The sequence below is a fragment of the Betta splendens genome, chromosome 16 (genome assembly GCF_900634795.4).
Source record: "Betta splendens chromosome 16, fBetSpl5.4, whole genome shotgun sequence".
NCBI classification, from domain to species: Eukaryota; Metazoa; Chordata; class Actinopteri; order Anabantiformes; family Osphronemidae; genus Betta; species Betta splendens.
This window is the reverse complement of record NC_040896.2, coordinates 21,485,481-21,502,275: the sequence shown is the minus strand read 5'-3', so window position 1 is coordinate 21,502,275 and position 16,795 is coordinate 21,485,481. Positions and strand designations below refer to the sequence as shown.

Below are 16,795 nucleotides of genomic sequence, written 5' to 3'. Positions count from 1 at the left end.
CACACACACACCACACACACACACACACACACACACACACACACACACACACACACACACGTACAGGAGGACATTCAGTAAGACCCGCACACAGACCTGCGTGTCCTTCCCCTCTCCGTCAGTCTCTATGACAAACATCTGGACCGCAAAGAGGACATGATGGCCTCCAACAGCTCATAATGAGAAGTCTGTCACTGTGTAAGCTGCACTCTCTTGCCACCCACGCCACTGTCACCAAGGTGTGATACTCAGGGAGCCGGAAGAACACGGGGTACCAGTAAACAAACAAACAATATTTCCCAGATGAAACCTTTTACCCTGTGAGCACTGAGACGATTTCGTTAAGTAGTAATATCCAATTAGTGTGATGAATTGGTCTGTGGTTAATGAACTATAACGGACTGTACAGTAGATGTATGTGACAACAGCTTATTATGATCAAAACACGAATATGTTGGAATAAAATGGAGGCCAACACACGCGGCTCTCACTCCTGCCAAGCTGCAGCAGAGGGATGTGTCCTACTGGCTGTCGGGGAAGCAGAAAACGCTGATCCACTGGTTAAAGCTCCTGCAGACAGCCCACTGTTGTCATCAGTACTGGACGTATATGTGTGTGCTGTCTGCCTGCCTATTGGGGCTATGTGCCTAAACAAAGTGGAACAGGAGTTGGTGGATGCTGCAAATCCAGCAAAACATTTACAGACACAGATACCACCTCAGGCACCCACCACATCTCAGTCAATATCTGAGAGCATCGCAAGCTGGACCTGCTCTCACATCGATTCTCAAGTTCACAATCATGTAGGAGAAAGTGTGTGAGTGTATGTGTGAGCGACTGTCTGTCAGAGACAGCAGAAGGTTACACACACAAACACACACTCAGAAAAGTGAACTGAGTCAGAACCAGATATTCCTCAGACAGTTGGTTTTCAACAGGTGAAGGAGATTTGCTGACTTTGTTGAGATTTGTGTGATGGAAAGGAAGGAAGGAAGGAAGGAAGGAAGGAAGGAAGGAAGGAAGGAAGGAAGGAAGGAAGGAAGGAAGTTTACAACGTTAGATGAAGGCCTACTTTGTGGTGGTGCGGATGTTATTATAATGGCCTGAGTTGTATGAAAATGTGCACTGCAGTGCCAACCTGGAAAATAAACAATATTCATGCAGAATATCACCGGGGAACACCTTCAACAATCAACCATCTGGGAGCTTGATTTAAAATAGCAAGTTAAAAACTGTCTGCAAACACGACACACAACTATATTTTATTTGGAGCAGTGCTTCTGTCTGCTTCTGTAGAATATATTTGATATGAGGTTTTATTTTTTCCTTCTATAACCAACTAAATCTAGATCTATTGTTTTCTTTTGTTGAGTTATTCTTGTCTGTACAAGCAGAACCAACTGTTTCTGGACCTCCTGCCTGAGATCCTCCTTTTTGCATATAAACCAATCCTGGACTTCTTGCTGACAATGCTGCACTGCAGGGCATGGATGAAACCATCAATAAAAGCCTTCCAAAAGCCAAATATTCCTTAATCGTGAGCATTCAGTGACCATTTGGATAACAAATAAATTTGATTTGATAAACACTTCCAGGAGGCAAACAGCATGAATGACATCACCCACCCCCTCCTTGTTCCCACGGACCCAGACACCCTCTCTGTGAAGTTGAAGATACATTTGCATTAACAAGTGAAGTGGAAATAGAAATGATTAAACTGCAAAGTGGCATTGACATGTGAGCACAAAGGACAAAAAGGATTCTGTGTATTTCTTATGTTTCGAAACATCACAATTCATATCCGGCCTAATGAATTTTAGACTATGGCTATGACTACAAAACTATTTTGCCCTTTTTTAAGTTCAAATCTAGTTCATGTTGGCAGTGAGTGTCTCCATCTTGCTCTCTTAAGCCAGCGCTTACAGAAAGTAATGCATATCATGAGTGTAGCAGAGAAACAGCTGCTGCATTTGGGACTCAGCGCACACGTTTGCGTCACAGTTTTTGGTCTTCTTGGCTTGCCGTACATCTATGTGCGCAGAGGGCTGTGGTTGACGGTCTTCTGCTGTAGGTGCATTTATTAAAAAAGAGTAAGACAAAAAAAAAGGACCTCAGAAGTTCGAATCATTCAGATCTAAGTCCTGAGACGTGAGAATTCACCCCCTGGTTGTACATGGAGGTGTCGGTTCTCTGACACGAAAGCCAATCGGATATCACGCCGTCACCTTTTGATCGGGTGGAGCAGAAACACACAAGCGCGGCGTCGCCTCAGGCCCCCAGACGTCGTGACAGTAGCTTCTGATTTGCATTTGACAGTGAAGGATGCAGATTGAAACGTAGCCCACGTACACACACACACACTCCCACACATGCGCTTGGCTGGCTGACTGCTGTTCTCTGAGGCTTCCCAGTCTGGGAACCTAGAGGTGTCAGACAGTTATAATTATCACTGCGCTGACACAGACACACTCTCGCACAATTCATGTGTGGAATCCGGTTAAAATCTAGGCCTGGTGCACGGCGCTGCAGTGGAAAGCGGAGAAGCACCCTAGGAGGTTTATTTTCCCTCACTAGCGTAAAAGGATGTCAGTTCACAGCTTTTCTCATTTTCAACTTCTGTTATCACATTTTCCAGCCATAAATAATTGATACATAACATTGCAGTGTATGAGGCTTTCAGTTTGTCTTGGTCTATCTATAAAAAGCAATGTCTTTTTAAGGCGGTTTAGTAATATTCTTAAAACATTAATTTTTTTACTGTTTTAATTACGAAAAAGCATCTTTTTAAAGCATAATATCTGAAAAAAGAACTTTGTGAGAGACAAACTAGAGCTCTCAGCTGTGCAAGAGAACTACCACTGTGTTGTGTTGATGTGACATGGTATTATAATATTAATAAATGCTGTTATATATCACAGAGTGATCCTCACTATAAGTAAACAACAACCATGCACAGAAAAACACAAATAAATTCAGATTTTTAAAAACTTACTTGTACAATGTTGCTCAGCATCTTCTTCCTGAACTGAAGAAAGTTAAGGTAGTTGGGGACTGATGGGAACACAAATGACTCAGAGGAAAAGCCTGTTACTGTAAATTTAAAATGAAAGGTTTGTTACTTTACAAACTGCTACTTCATTTATTTATTATGATGGATCATCACCATTTAGTTCAGTAAGAAGTCACGACTAAAATATTCTCCAAAATACTGTAGCGAAGTAAACACACTAAGTAAAACTACTGTGTTGAATCCCAGGTGCATTTTTAATTAGTTTTTAGGATGGAAAATGCAAATCTCTATCTGTAAAAAGCACATGGGCTTTAAACATCATTCTGGAAGCTGATCATCTGTAGGGCAAAAAATATGTCAGTATGCAAAACATGCAACTGTGAGACTGAGCACATTTAGGAGTACTATATATGAGGCTGGAGCCCACTGTACAGTAATTGTATACGATCCCACTACATTCAGTCTGATCAGATCTGAGCTGGACCGTGGAGGTAAATGGAGGCTACACACACGCAGATACATGTGCGCATGAACACATCAAGCCGCCCACACATGGCTTACAGTAGACAAATGCGTGTATGAATGGAGGACCACCCAGGACTGTCAGCGTCACCCTGCCGACCTCGCCAGCTGACAAATGAAGACTTTTCACATAAAGTCTCTAACACCTTTAGTTCCCCCCGACAGACAGACACACACACACACACACACACACACACACACACACACACACACACACACACACACACACACACACACACACACACACACACAGTAGTCAATACAAGCAGCGCACAATCCCCTAAGACAAAAGGACAGACTTCAAACATGTACATACACAACCTCCGAAAGACGGAGTGGGCGGGCCCCGAGAGACTGAAAGACCAAGAACCTAACTTCAGCTCTCTGTGTAACCCCCCTCCCTCCCTCCTTCCCTCTCCTTTTTTCAAAACAAATGCACAATCCTCATCTAGAGAGAAATACTCCATTTACTCCTATAGGGGTTCATTTGGGTCTTTCAACCCCCCTGTGTGTGTGTGGGGGGGGGGATGAAAGGTGTGGGGCACTGTCAAATAGTGGCCCGCTTTTAATGGCCCAGCTGCATCATTACCTAGCACACACACTGGGCTCAAATGGAGCGGCGGGGGGAGGAGGAGGAGGGGGAAGTTTATCAAACCATGTATAAGGAGCGGAGGGGCCGATCATTATTACCTAGCGGACACTCACTCACGCAGGCCAGCAGCTAACCACAGCACAAGGTGTCTGTGCAAGCCACACACACACACACTCTCTGTCACGGACAGTGATGTAAGGCCTCTGTCGCTGTCAGGTGAATGGCGACGCAACTCTCCAGCAGAGCAGCCAGAGGGAGGACGAGATGATGGATGACGACGTGTGTGGGACAGACGTCAGGGGCCGCGAGGCGACGCCGTCAATGACGCCTTCCACCACCGATGTCCTCACGTTAATGAAGTTACGGGGAACGAGCTGGATGGATTACATGCATTTCATAAAAGATAAACAAACTCATACTCATCACTGAGCCAAATTCTGGTGAGTGTTTGGGCAGGAATGGAACTTTACTTGGTAGAAATACATTCCATGACTTCTCCTAATGTCTCAGAGAGTCATTAACTTTTAACCAATCGGAGGTCAGAATACTAGCAACTATCAGAAAGAGGTCATAGTTCTTCTTCAGTAGGTGCCGGACGCCTCCCAGCTCCTGTTTTCCTGTTTCACCCTCACACCGTCCATGCTCTCGCTCCCTCTGCTTCCAGCATCTCTGTCCATCCATCTCTTGCCGGCGCCTCTCAGCGGGGCTCGCTCTGTTGTACGCGAGGCATACTTGGGCCGTGGCGTCACTTTGGAAATGAAGCTCGTTTGCATTTAAACACTCCACTCTCACAACGCACGGCGAACTTGAGGAGAGCGGGACGAGGGCGAGCGAGGGAGGAGGACCCGACAAGAGGGGAGACAGAGCGAGAGACCGAGGGGAGTAACTGCATAAGTAAGACAGAGGAATTGAATGGGGGGGGGGGGGGGGGGGCGCTGGCTAATATAAATTCATTATGTAAATCCGCAGCTCAAACAAATTGACAGGCGAGTATTACACCCGAGAGGAGCTGAATCAAGAGCATGAAAGCATTAGCTCCGCTCACCCTTGACCTCCAAACCTGACCTGTTCACCGGAGTGTGCCTGCTATGCATACTAACAACTGGAAAGGAGCCGCCCAGACAGTAAAATCTCAACGCATTCAGTTCTCCCACTGGAGATCAAGTCCTCTGGCATCCAGTGGAATGTAAACTATGCAAAACCTTAAAGAGAAGTGTTTTCCTGCTGGACACACACACACACACACACACACACACACACACACACACACACACACACACACACACACACACACACACACACACACAGTACAAGATTCTTTTTTTAATCCCACCTTCATCCTGTGGTTAACAAGGTTTCTCCTCTATCGTTAATGGCCACACACAGACTTCGAGCATATTTTCAAAGCAGGGGTGAAAGGGTCTCCGTGTCTCCAGTGAGGCTACAGCTGCAAAACATGTCATCCAATCAAAGGGTGTCTCTACATGATGCTTCACATGTAGAAAGGAGGACCCCCTCCCACCCTCCCCCCGTAATCACCCAGCACCAATCTGCTGAATATTTCTGGGGGGTGGCATGACATGAAAAATCACACACGCCTCATTGTCCGCCGCTCATTATTCATGTCTGCATTCAGAGCATCAAAAGCACGATGACATTACGACGGACAATGCACTCGGGTCCATTTATTAGCTGCACTCACTGGGGTCACGGGGGGCCTGACACGTGGAGAATCGCAGCCATTCACGGCCCACACCTTCAGCGCCGCCGCTTCACCTAACTGTAACCTGCGTGCTTTCTGCGCGGGGCTGTGGGAAGAAAAGTGAGGACGCCAGGGAGAAAGTCATGCCGGCAGGGGCAGAACATGCAAAGAGCACGCTGACGAGGCCCCAGTCAGGCAGCAGGCTGCGAGGCGCCAGGCTTGTCAAGTGCCGCTGTGCTTTACCTCCACGTAAACACACAACCCTCCAACAGGCTCCACAACGGTCCGGTTTAGATTAATGACATGTGTGAGAATCAATCTTACAAATCAGCAGCAAGGGTGTGTGTCCTGCTGTGCTGTGCACAGCAGGACACACTTCACTATACTGTACATGTAAGTTGTAGGTACATGCAGTATGTTGGACTCTGGACCAGTCTGAAGGTGAAGTATACAGATCAGGCATGCACAGCATCGCCCCATCACCAACCACCATTTATCAGTCCTGTCAGTTCGAGCAGTGGTTGCTTTACACAAGCAGCCACTCGGCAGCCAAGTTTATCATGGTAAACTTGACAACCAAGCAATTCTGCAACAACTGGTGATAAACATCAAATGCGTTTTCTGATTTTGGCAGCAAACGTGAGGAAAGTGGCCTTGACTAACAACACGTGACCTGATGATTGAGGCCATCGTTGCATGAAGGCAAATGCATCATTGTATCAGCAGCGTCCTGCAGCTAAATGCATTCACTGCCGCTAAGTGTTGGACAAGCCGAAAGCTCTAATGAAGCACTAAGCTTCATTCTATCACGTTGACACCATGTTTACACAGCAAGTCAGCCCAGTATGGGCCTAAAACTGTGTGGGAGCAACAAAAGGAGAAAAGGGATGATGGAATAATGATATAAAAGGTAAAAGAGAGGAAATATGAAAGCTGGCTCAAGGCTTGTCCAACCACAGGATTAGACTAAGTGGTAAAAAGCAGAGCGGGAACAGACACAAACACAGTTGGAGGTGAGGAAAAAGAGCATAGCTAACAAATGAAAACTACTGTTTGCTTTTAATGTTTTCTACGCCAGAGCAGAGGTGTAGATCTAGAATCTTAGAGATGTTAACCACTAAGAATCTAGATCCAAAAGTTTAGAATCTTAAAGGTACAGAAGAAAGCTTCACCCCATTAGCCCAATGGTGCTGAAAGTCTGTGCTCCCAGCTGTGTGGTGTCCTCCAACACATCTTCAACCTGAGCCTGCAGCTGGAGAGGGCTCCACTTGGGTGGAAAAAGTCATGCATTGTGCCAGTGAATCAGACGCCACCTTCCAGAGTCCTCAGCGACTACAGACCCGTGGCTCTGACCTCTCACGTCATAAAGGCTTTTGAGAGGCTGATCCTGGACTCCATGTGTCCTCTGGTTTTTACTTTTCTCGCTTGAGCCCAAACAGTATGTAGTCCGCTCCAGTATTTCCCACTCACTCCCAAACACAAGCAGTCAGTCAGACAGTCACTCGTGTAACAAAAGTAACAAAATATTTGAGTCTTCAAAAGTTCCCTTGTCTATTCAAAGTGTTTTTGGAGGACTGTGCCTTCACATGTGTGTTGTATAGCAAGCAAAGTAGTATCAATAATAATGAAATTGCACGTAATTGCCTTCATTTAATGAGGCAGAGGGCGAGTCAGGGAGTGAGGGATGAGTCAGAGCAGGCAGTTACAGGTAAGATAATTATTTGACCAAAGCCTGAGTGTGACTGGATGATAGAAAATTATGTATTTGAAAAAAAAGCTAAGCTAAAGACTTCTAAGTATGTATAGTATATTTTATATATATCATAAAATATACTATTTTATATACTTATAATATACTATATACTTAATAGGTGCTGGTAGCTCAATAGGTAGAGTGTAGGACTTTTTGTCTTTGTCTTTGACCTGTGTCTTTTATTTGGATATTGTGTAACTGCCCCTCTTTTGGTTTTGGGCCATTGCCCTTAAAAAGGTCTGTGCTTGACCCTGGAGCTGGTGATAGACTTCAGGAAATCTGTGAGTGCTGTCACCCCTCACTATTAAAAATAGAGGTGGAGGTCGTGACTGAGTACAAATACCTGGAAGAGACTTGGACAATAAACTAGACTGGAAAAAGAACTCTGTTCTCTCACGCTGTGAACCAGAAGGCCCAGAGCAGGATGTACATCCTGAGGAGGCTCAGGTCCTTTAACGTCTGCAGCTCCATGCTGAGGATGTTCTATGAGTCTGTGGGTCCAGTGTTTTACGCTTTGGTGGATGTGGATGTAGTAGACAGTAACAGACTGGACAAAGTGATCAGGAGGGCTGGTTCTCTTCTGGGGGTGGAGCTGGACCTCCTACATGCTGTAGCTAAGAGGAGGATGCTGGTCCAACTCCTCTCTATTCTAGACAACACATCCACCCCCTACACAGTGTGCTGGCTGGTTACCAGCAAGATACCAGCAACACAGAAATATCACTATAAAGCAGGAAGTCACACAGACTAACTACATAGTAAACTGGGAAACTAGAAATTGAAACATATTCAACAGAGGTTCCAAAATGACAAGGATCAAATTACTAGGCTGTGGCAAAACTGGTGAAATGAAACAGGCGAAAAGTCCAGATGAGAATGATAATTAGTCCAGAGAAACAGGAAGGGGTAAGTGGAGAGAAACCAAAATGGCAGCGCCCCCACATGGCGGAGGGTGGATTTTCAACAGAAAGACTCTATTGGTGCATTAAACCTTTTGACCACAAAGTAGTGAGGTTTATGGTTTAATGCTGTTTCAGAAAAAAAAGAAACTTCATTGCATCTGAATACGAGCACTGAAGCTGGTACTGTCCAAACCGCTCAGGCCCTCAGACAGTCTGGAATGGAGCAGTAGTAAATAATGACACAAAGAGAATTAATCAGAGCGCCCCACGTCCTGCCGGATTTTATTGAAGTGCCATTCACACTAGAATGGAATCAATAGCTGATTTATAATTGATTCAACCCATTATCTGGTCTCCTTCCCAGTTCACTTCCTACACTTCAGTGGAGCTTAACGGGGGGAGGGAGACAAGACGGGCTGCAGCCAAACGGCAGCGTGATCCGTAAAAGAACACACGTTGTGCATGTGCTAGACACAGTAATAGCTTAGACCTAGCTGGGTCTGTCCTGTGATTCACACAGCTTCAGGATAATGAGACAGATCCTAATTCAAGATAATCTAAACTGAATTGAGATGAATTTGTCAGCTGGAAATCCGGCCTTAATAGACTCGATGGTCTCCACTGAAGCAGACACACGATTCGAATCCCAGACAGATTAAAAAGATCTTGAGTGGATCAAGCAGGTAGAGATGACGTTGGCGTCTCAGATGCACGCCGACGCTTTTATTTTGACATGATCCGCTGTTTCAGCACTGCAGCAGTGCCACACAGCGTGGGGTCTGTGGCTGCCACAACGACGGGACAGTTGGAATAACTGTTAATGGAGGAACAGCAAACGCTTGATTCTGTTAATACTTCCACGGGCTCTGCCGCCACTCAGAGCAGAGGAGACGGGAGGTGCAGGCGGTGCGACGGGGGGAGTCAGGCTGCAGTGTGTCTAGACAGTATTCATGATCCATCTGTCTGCCACTGCCACAGCAACAGCCAGAGGCTACAACAAGAAGGCAAACTCCATTAGGACCAAAACACGTCCTACAGTATGTGCCTGCTATGCAGTCCCCTCCTCGAGCTTCCGAGCGTCCACCTTCACATCTCTGTCCTGCCGCTTGTCTCATGTCCAGCTCCTCTTTTTACCCTTTGTGAGTGTGTCTGCCACCTCTTTTGGCCAACGGCCGCTTTTCTCTTCTTCCCACTGCCCCCCCCCATCAGTCCCTACATGTACCTCGCTAAGGCATCCACCAGTAACATGTACCAGGCTCCCAAAATCACAGTCATTGTACATTTTTCTCCTGGTGTCAGACACTTACATTAACATTCACTCTAGACGGCTAAATATTTTTGCCTCCCCCCTCCTCCCCCTCCATAAAAAAGGTAGTTTCAAGTAATTGACGAGGAAAAGAAGGGAACAATTGGAAAGCTGGTAGGTGGGGAGATGGGGGAGTGAATGAATGAGGGAGGGATGGGGACACACACACACACGCACACACACACACACACACACACACGCACACACACGCACAGAGCCAAGACACACACACACACACACACACACACACACACACACACACACACACACACACACACAGAGCCAAGGATGAAAGTGCTGTTGTAAAAAAAAGTTTTCCATCTCCTCCTAAAAGTTGTTGAAAGAGCACGCTGCAGCACATCAAAGTGGCCTGGCAGACAGCCATCAGAGCTCATTGGTGTCCTTCACCCTCACTCTTTCTACAGCTCTCCCTCTCTCTCTCCCTCTCTCTCTCGCTATCTATACCTCCCTCCCTTCTATTCTTTCTATTGATCGTGACGAGCACTCTCATCTCCTTCCCTGGCGAGCGGCAAAAGCAGCAAACAGAAGCAAACAGTTACACAGAAAAACTATGCAAATGGATCAGGAGGCAAAACTTTAAAGACACTAGGGGAAAATGAGGTGGGAAACACGGTCATGCACCTGGAGTGTTCACAGGCAGTGGAACAACCGTAACAAAGTCACTAGGCATCGGTCAGTGGCTAAAATCATGTGTATGAGGAAGGATTGAGGTGAGGGTTCAGCCTCTGACACCATCTGAGCTTATTGTATTATTGTGTTTCAAACAGTGGCCAGCAGGTCACCAGTTGGTGGTTGGAGTAAATACCATAAAGGTTCAACCCAGGACCAATTAATACCAAACCCCTCTTCACAGTCACATGTGGAGAACGTGTTTAAGGACGTACCCCAATGTGTAGATCACAGATCTGTTCACAGATCAGCAAAGACAGGTACAGGAGCACTCACAGTTGAAGATGCCTGGAGGGGGGTGCTGGGTGACCACGGGGCAGTTCTCCTCATCGCTGTTGTCTCCACAGTTATTCAGCTGGTTGCAGATCAGTGAGCCCAGATGCAGACAATTCCCATTGGTGCAGTGGAACTTGCACTCTGTGGAGTGAGAACCAAACAGGTGGGAGGAGAGATTACTGTTTCAACTGATTCAGGATGTGAGGCGAGCTGCGTTCAAGGCTCTGATATTCCGCTGGATGCTGAGCAAAATAATGTGTCATTGCTTCTGAGGAACAATTAGAGATTTGATTTGTTTTTGTGCGCAGCAGAATTTCTGAAAAACGTGCAGATTTCTGTGGTACAAAGATGAACTAAGTGAGAAAAAAAGGGAATTGTAGGTGCACCCACGCGCATGCACGCGTGGCACATAGTGTAAATGTGTACAAGCACCGGTAAAGTGTACGGACATCAAAATAGTCTGACGCTGGGCGGCTGTGAGGGAGTCTCTCCGTTATCTGAGCCTCAGAAAGCACAAGGTCATCTGAAAAATGATTATTTTTAAGCTCAAACACAAAGCAGAGTTAATGTGTTCGCGCAGACGCAAGGTCAGACAAAATGTGCTTCGTTAAAACAACAAATAAATAAATCGCTTTTTTTCCCAAACGTGGCTCTTTGATGTGCCGCAGTGCCCCCAACCATAATGTGCTTCTGTCACGGTTATTACCATTTCTCTCTAAATATTAATATGCGTTATCTGCTGCGGAAAACCCTTCAAAGTAAAATATATATTCTGAAGGGAATAATATTGTTTAACATATAATAAGTGAGCAACAATAAGAGCAGCTAAGTGTTTCCAGGCTCTGCAGTCGCACTGCAGACCGTAACAGTCTGAGGATAGAAGTTATGAAGTCAGACGCAGACTTGTTATTTCACAGAGAGGAGGTAAGAAAGCGAGTGTGTTTGGGTTCGTAACGGCAGAACTCTCCCCACTCTCCTCACCCGTTCTCCCCTTTGTTGTCGGACGCCGGCTCCAGCATCGACACTGGAGGTCGTTCACGCCGCTCCTTCCGTAGACACAAACTTTGTCTTTATTCTGGGCTTCAAACGACCCACAGGTTCCCCCTTCACCCGATCACGCTGCCCATCAAACAAGTGGCCCGTGGGCCAGCGGGGGCACGGCACCACCGAGACGGGGGGTGATGAATGGAACAGGACCGCACACGTGCATGAGAACTGAATACGTGTACGCTATTGGGCAGCAGTGATTATAAAGTATCAGATCATCTGCTTTGTTCCAAAGATCAGATCTCCATGGCGATCCCTGTACAGAACCATGTCAGTCTCCCTCCTCCCAGTGTCTCTCATCTGCTACCGTTATCGCCTGTCTCATGACCTCTCCTCGACCCTCCTCCCCTCTGTGGATCTTCTCATTTTGCCAACTTACGTTTGTGATATTCCAACACGTTCATACAGACGAGACCCAAATGCCAGACACTCAGGGGTACGATTTAATGAGAAGGATTGACAAGTGTGGCGAATGAATTTGTCCTGGAACTAAAGCATTTTCTAAAGGCTTGGACTATGGCTCCCTCTACAGAGTGAGAGGGGTCATAAGTGCACGGCTTTATGGATTTATGGAGATTTCAGAGTTCCTATCAAACAGTTGGTTGTAGTTATGTAATGTAGAATAACCCAGGCTGAACTCAGGGAGGTACCAGTCCCCCTTCAGCAGCCAGAACCTAAATGAGGTGATGAATTCACTGTGAGAAGAAACAACTGCATGACACGGCGGCTCTCTGTCTCTACTGCTGTTCTCTGCTTGTTTGCCGTCACACAGATTCCAAAGCAACAATTGCAAGAAAGTGCAAAGGCACGTCAGGGGAAATGATTCATACCCCGCTTGTCCTCACAGGTTAATTGCTGTGATTTGAGCGCTGGGATACAATGAACGATCTGTTGTGCAAATACTGGAAAGCAAAAGATGCAGAAATGAAAAGCGCTCCCAAGAAGAGGTGGAATGTATACAAAGGCTTTGAGATGAAGCTAAACAACCGATTAATTACTGCACTGTAGCTTGAACTGTTCCTGTTCACAGCATTGTTTCTGTCACGTTGTTTGCGCTTTACACAGTGAGCCACAATGTCCAACGAAGACTTAAAATGAATAAGGTCAAAGAAATGAGCCGTCTTCAACCGTGTCTATTGGGTTCACATTTAAATATCAAGTGAACCTAAAGAAGTAAATACGTGACATCACACCTGCTGCTGAGTCAAACTACCTGGATGTAAGATCGATTCAAGTCCGAGTCTGTAGTTACAAATGTCTCATAAAACTGGAGGAGGTCTAAAGCGACAGAGTCAGAGGAGTCATTTAAGACGTGATATCGACTTCAGGCTCATTCTCTCCAGCAGCCAACGTTAAAGGAAGGGAAGGGGGTTTTATTCGGTTTCGTGATGCCACTTCCTGCACTGTTCTCCAACTAGAATGAACCGTGTCTTACAGTTGGAAAAGAGAATTAAGCCCCAGAGCGGTGGTTGCACTTCAGTGACGTGTCTGTGGTCAAACAAAGCTTTGTCGTCTTCACCTCCAGTGACTGGGGACCGGTACCTGTCAACCCAGGTGTCCTTGGGTGTCCACTGTTGTGAGTGGAAATGAAAAGTCAGTGGACCAACATCTGTCTGTTTTATACCTTTACACTAATACTTCTTAGGGATTTTAATGTACATTGATGGTGACCCTGCACTGGTTGATGCTGTTTAGTGTCCTGCCCCTCTTTCCTCTCCAGCCTGTATCCCTGAATAGAGGCCAGCAGCAGCTTTGCAGGGCAGGAAGGTAATGATGGGCTGGGACGTCTCTGCACCTTCCATCCTCTTTATCTCTCTCTCAGGGTCTCTGTTTCTGCCTCTCTCCGTCTCCTTTCTGCTCACTGGCTCTACTAGGATAATTAAGCATGTCAGAATTGTGCTGACTTGGCACCACTGACACTTTCTCAATCTAAAGGGGAGAGAGAGAGAGAGAGAGAGAGGGGACACACTCACGCAAAGGGATCGGACTAGAGAGAGACCTTCAGACTGTGTCTCCTCTCTGTATTCAGACAGTGCATCACTGCGCTACTGTGTGTGTGTGTTGGGTTCTAGCCTGGGGGAGACAAAGGCACGTTCTGTGACAGTGATGTTAGACACCGTTTTAACTCTCAGCGTGTCGTTTGTCCCGGGTCCTACTGCAGCTCTGCTTCATCACTAGCTCATCGCGCGGCACGCTGCGTTCACGGCCCTCAGAGAACAAACAGCTGCTGGAACAAAGGGCCTGACGCCGTCTTAGAGTCATCAAGAGATTTAAATACGAGCACACATATCAAACCACACCACGACGACGGCCTATTCTGTCACATCATTGTCAATGTTTACTGCCCTGCACTGTTTTATTGTGTCCATCTAAAGTCCATTAGAGAGATCATGTGGAGCCCTAAATCACCCACGTACTGCAGCAGGTGCTTTGAAAAGGGGCTAAAAGACTGAAGACTTGCTTCAAATGCTCAGAAACGATTTTTTTAATGTGTGTAGTTGTAAGTAAACTTACTGTGTCTGATGAATAAATATTACACATAGACCGACTGATGTTTAATTTCATTTTTATTCAACTAAAAACAACCTGAACCATGAATATGGCTGGTTGTGAATTCAGGTTGATTCTTTCATCCCTCGTTCATTCACATATGAGTAGGGTGATATCTATATCTTTGATAAAATCACCTGACAGCTCCACTGCAAACTCCACTCTGGGCTCCTTCTCTCCTTCTCTCTCGCAGATTCTGCATTACTCAGACAAGAAAGAAAGCGAAGGTTTTAGTGCGTTTCGCAGCTGAAGGTGCTGAGAGAGCATCAGGTTAATATTTACTGGTTAGCATCAGCAGTGAGGAACTTCATAAACATGTCCTCAGGATGCCTGCTCCCTGTCAGCTTTAACATTCTGCCCACGCACACACCCACGCGCAGGAGTAAGGTGGACACACACACACACACACACACACACACACACACACACACACACACACACACACACACACACACACACACACACACACACACACACACACACACACACACACACACACACACACACACACACTAGCTAGTCAACTTGAGTGAGTGAGTCTCAGCAGGCAAGCAGCGCTGAGCCAAAATAACGTCTTCAACTCAGTAACCTCAGACATGGGTTTAACAACTGAATCAGAGCAGCCAGTCGTTTTCGCCTGCTCGGCCGCTCAGCTAAACAAATCAAGGCATGAAAATGATGTGTCCTTGCCGCGAGGAGATGGCGGTTTGAGCAGAAAGGCTTTGGAAATGGTCGTAAATCGCTTTCAGATGCCGTCGTCTGTCATCATCCCGTTTGTTCAATGGCCCGTCAGGTGCACGGGAGGATGAGAGTCATGGAGCAGAGCTCCCTGAGGAGGCTGCGTACTTACAGTAAGAGGCCAGAGTAAAAACCCCATTTACATGAGACTGAGACCAAGCGCACTCAGTGCATTAAAAGGTTTTTATCTGTGGCGCAGGTTTTTGTCCATCAACCCACAAAACCACCGTCAAATGAAAGAGTTTCAAAATCTTTAAAGGTATTTTTGTCTTTGGACTGTGACATTACAGTTCAGTGAGGTTGTGCGCATCCATTCAAAAAATGTTTGAAACTATAGAATATCTTTGATTTGAGTTTCAATGCCAGAGAAAAAAAGAGACTGTCACAGGCGCGTGTCACACTGTATTTTCTGTACGAGTTCATGTTTTTCTTTTCAGATGTTTTGCCCTGACATTCAATTTCAACTTTTTTAAGAATATAGAGCAAATTTAAGAATTATAAAGTATAACTTTTTTAATAGTCATTTGAAATTGGTGTCCTTTATGAAATATACGATATGATATAGTACATTGGAACCAGAACATACACACAAAGTCCTATGAACTGAGGCAGAGCACTGACCTGGAGTCAGATACAAGAGGGAAGCACAAGGTTTGTCCCCAGTGGCTGCTGCTGCTGCTGCTGCTGGTGTCTCCTGCAGGAGGTCTGCATACAGTACGTTATGTGTTGTCTTCTCATGGAGACTTGACCCGCTACACAAAATTACAACGCTAATTCTGATTGAAGCCAATGGCAGCGCTTGAGTTATAGGATCAGCTGAAAACGTGTCCCTCTATAAACACAAACACCCTGGATTTCATTCTGATAAACTGTTTTATGGTGACTATGGCGACGCCTGGTCAAGATTAGAAATTAGTAAATTTTGCAATATAGGAAGAAGCATCTATTGCAGCATATAATAATCGATTGATTATTTTTTACACCTGTGATGGAAACACAGCGTCAAACAAACTGAGGGAGAAGCTTTGATGACGCCTGTATTTCTGGCTGTGACAGCCTGGATTACTGGGAAACACAGCATCAAACTAAAAATAATTAGAAAGACTGTTCAAACTAAAATGATTAAATCCATATTATACTGTCGTCTCCTAAATCCTTCAAAGCTACAAGGGTTGTGGCAGCAAATTTGAATTAATCCTAGATATACAAATAAAAAGAATCTGAAGCTATTTAATTGATAAATTCTTGCAATGATGAAAACAATTATCTTGGAAGGATGCTTTTTGTGCTAAAAGGACTGTTAACAGCTCCAGTGGGTTACATTTGCATTGCTGTGGCCCAAACCTCTAAATTAAACAAGAGGAGGGAACAGGTTCAAAAATGTACAATGTGAGTTTTTTAACAGAAAGGTTACAAATAAAAACGCTATATTAACTGAACCTGTTCCCATCAATCTTTTCCTACTCGCTGTGTTTACACCAGCAGGAAACCGAGCAGCCCAACACACCTGCTAATATTTAATGTACCACTAATGCTACAGAACAGTCCCACATGAGACGAGAGTCTTTTTAATATGGGCTTCGCCACCATCTATTATGAACCTTTATGAAACTCGGTGTACATTGTAAATAGCAAATGCCAGACAATATTTTCTCATCTACAGAAACATTTTGCGGTGTAGATGCAAATTTAATGTGAGCCTGGTGG

At 45.5% G+C, this 16,795-nt stretch overlaps 1 protein-coding gene across 3 annotated transcripts in view; it reads right to left on the bottom strand.

Moving 5' to 3' along the window:
• The window catches only part of LOC114843017 (low-density lipoprotein receptor class A domain-containing protein 4-like), a 105,310-nt gene that overhangs the window by 45,523 nt on the left and 42,992 nt on the right, over positions 1-16,795 (bottom strand). For all 3 annotated transcript variants that reach the window (XM_041067789.2, XM_029129197.3, XM_029129198.3), the window contains one exon: positions 10,754-10,894. In XM_041067789.2, the coding sequence (XP_040923723.1) occupies positions 10,754-10,894 (141 nt within the window). The remainder of the gene's footprint in view (positions 1-10,753; positions 10,895-16,795) is intronic.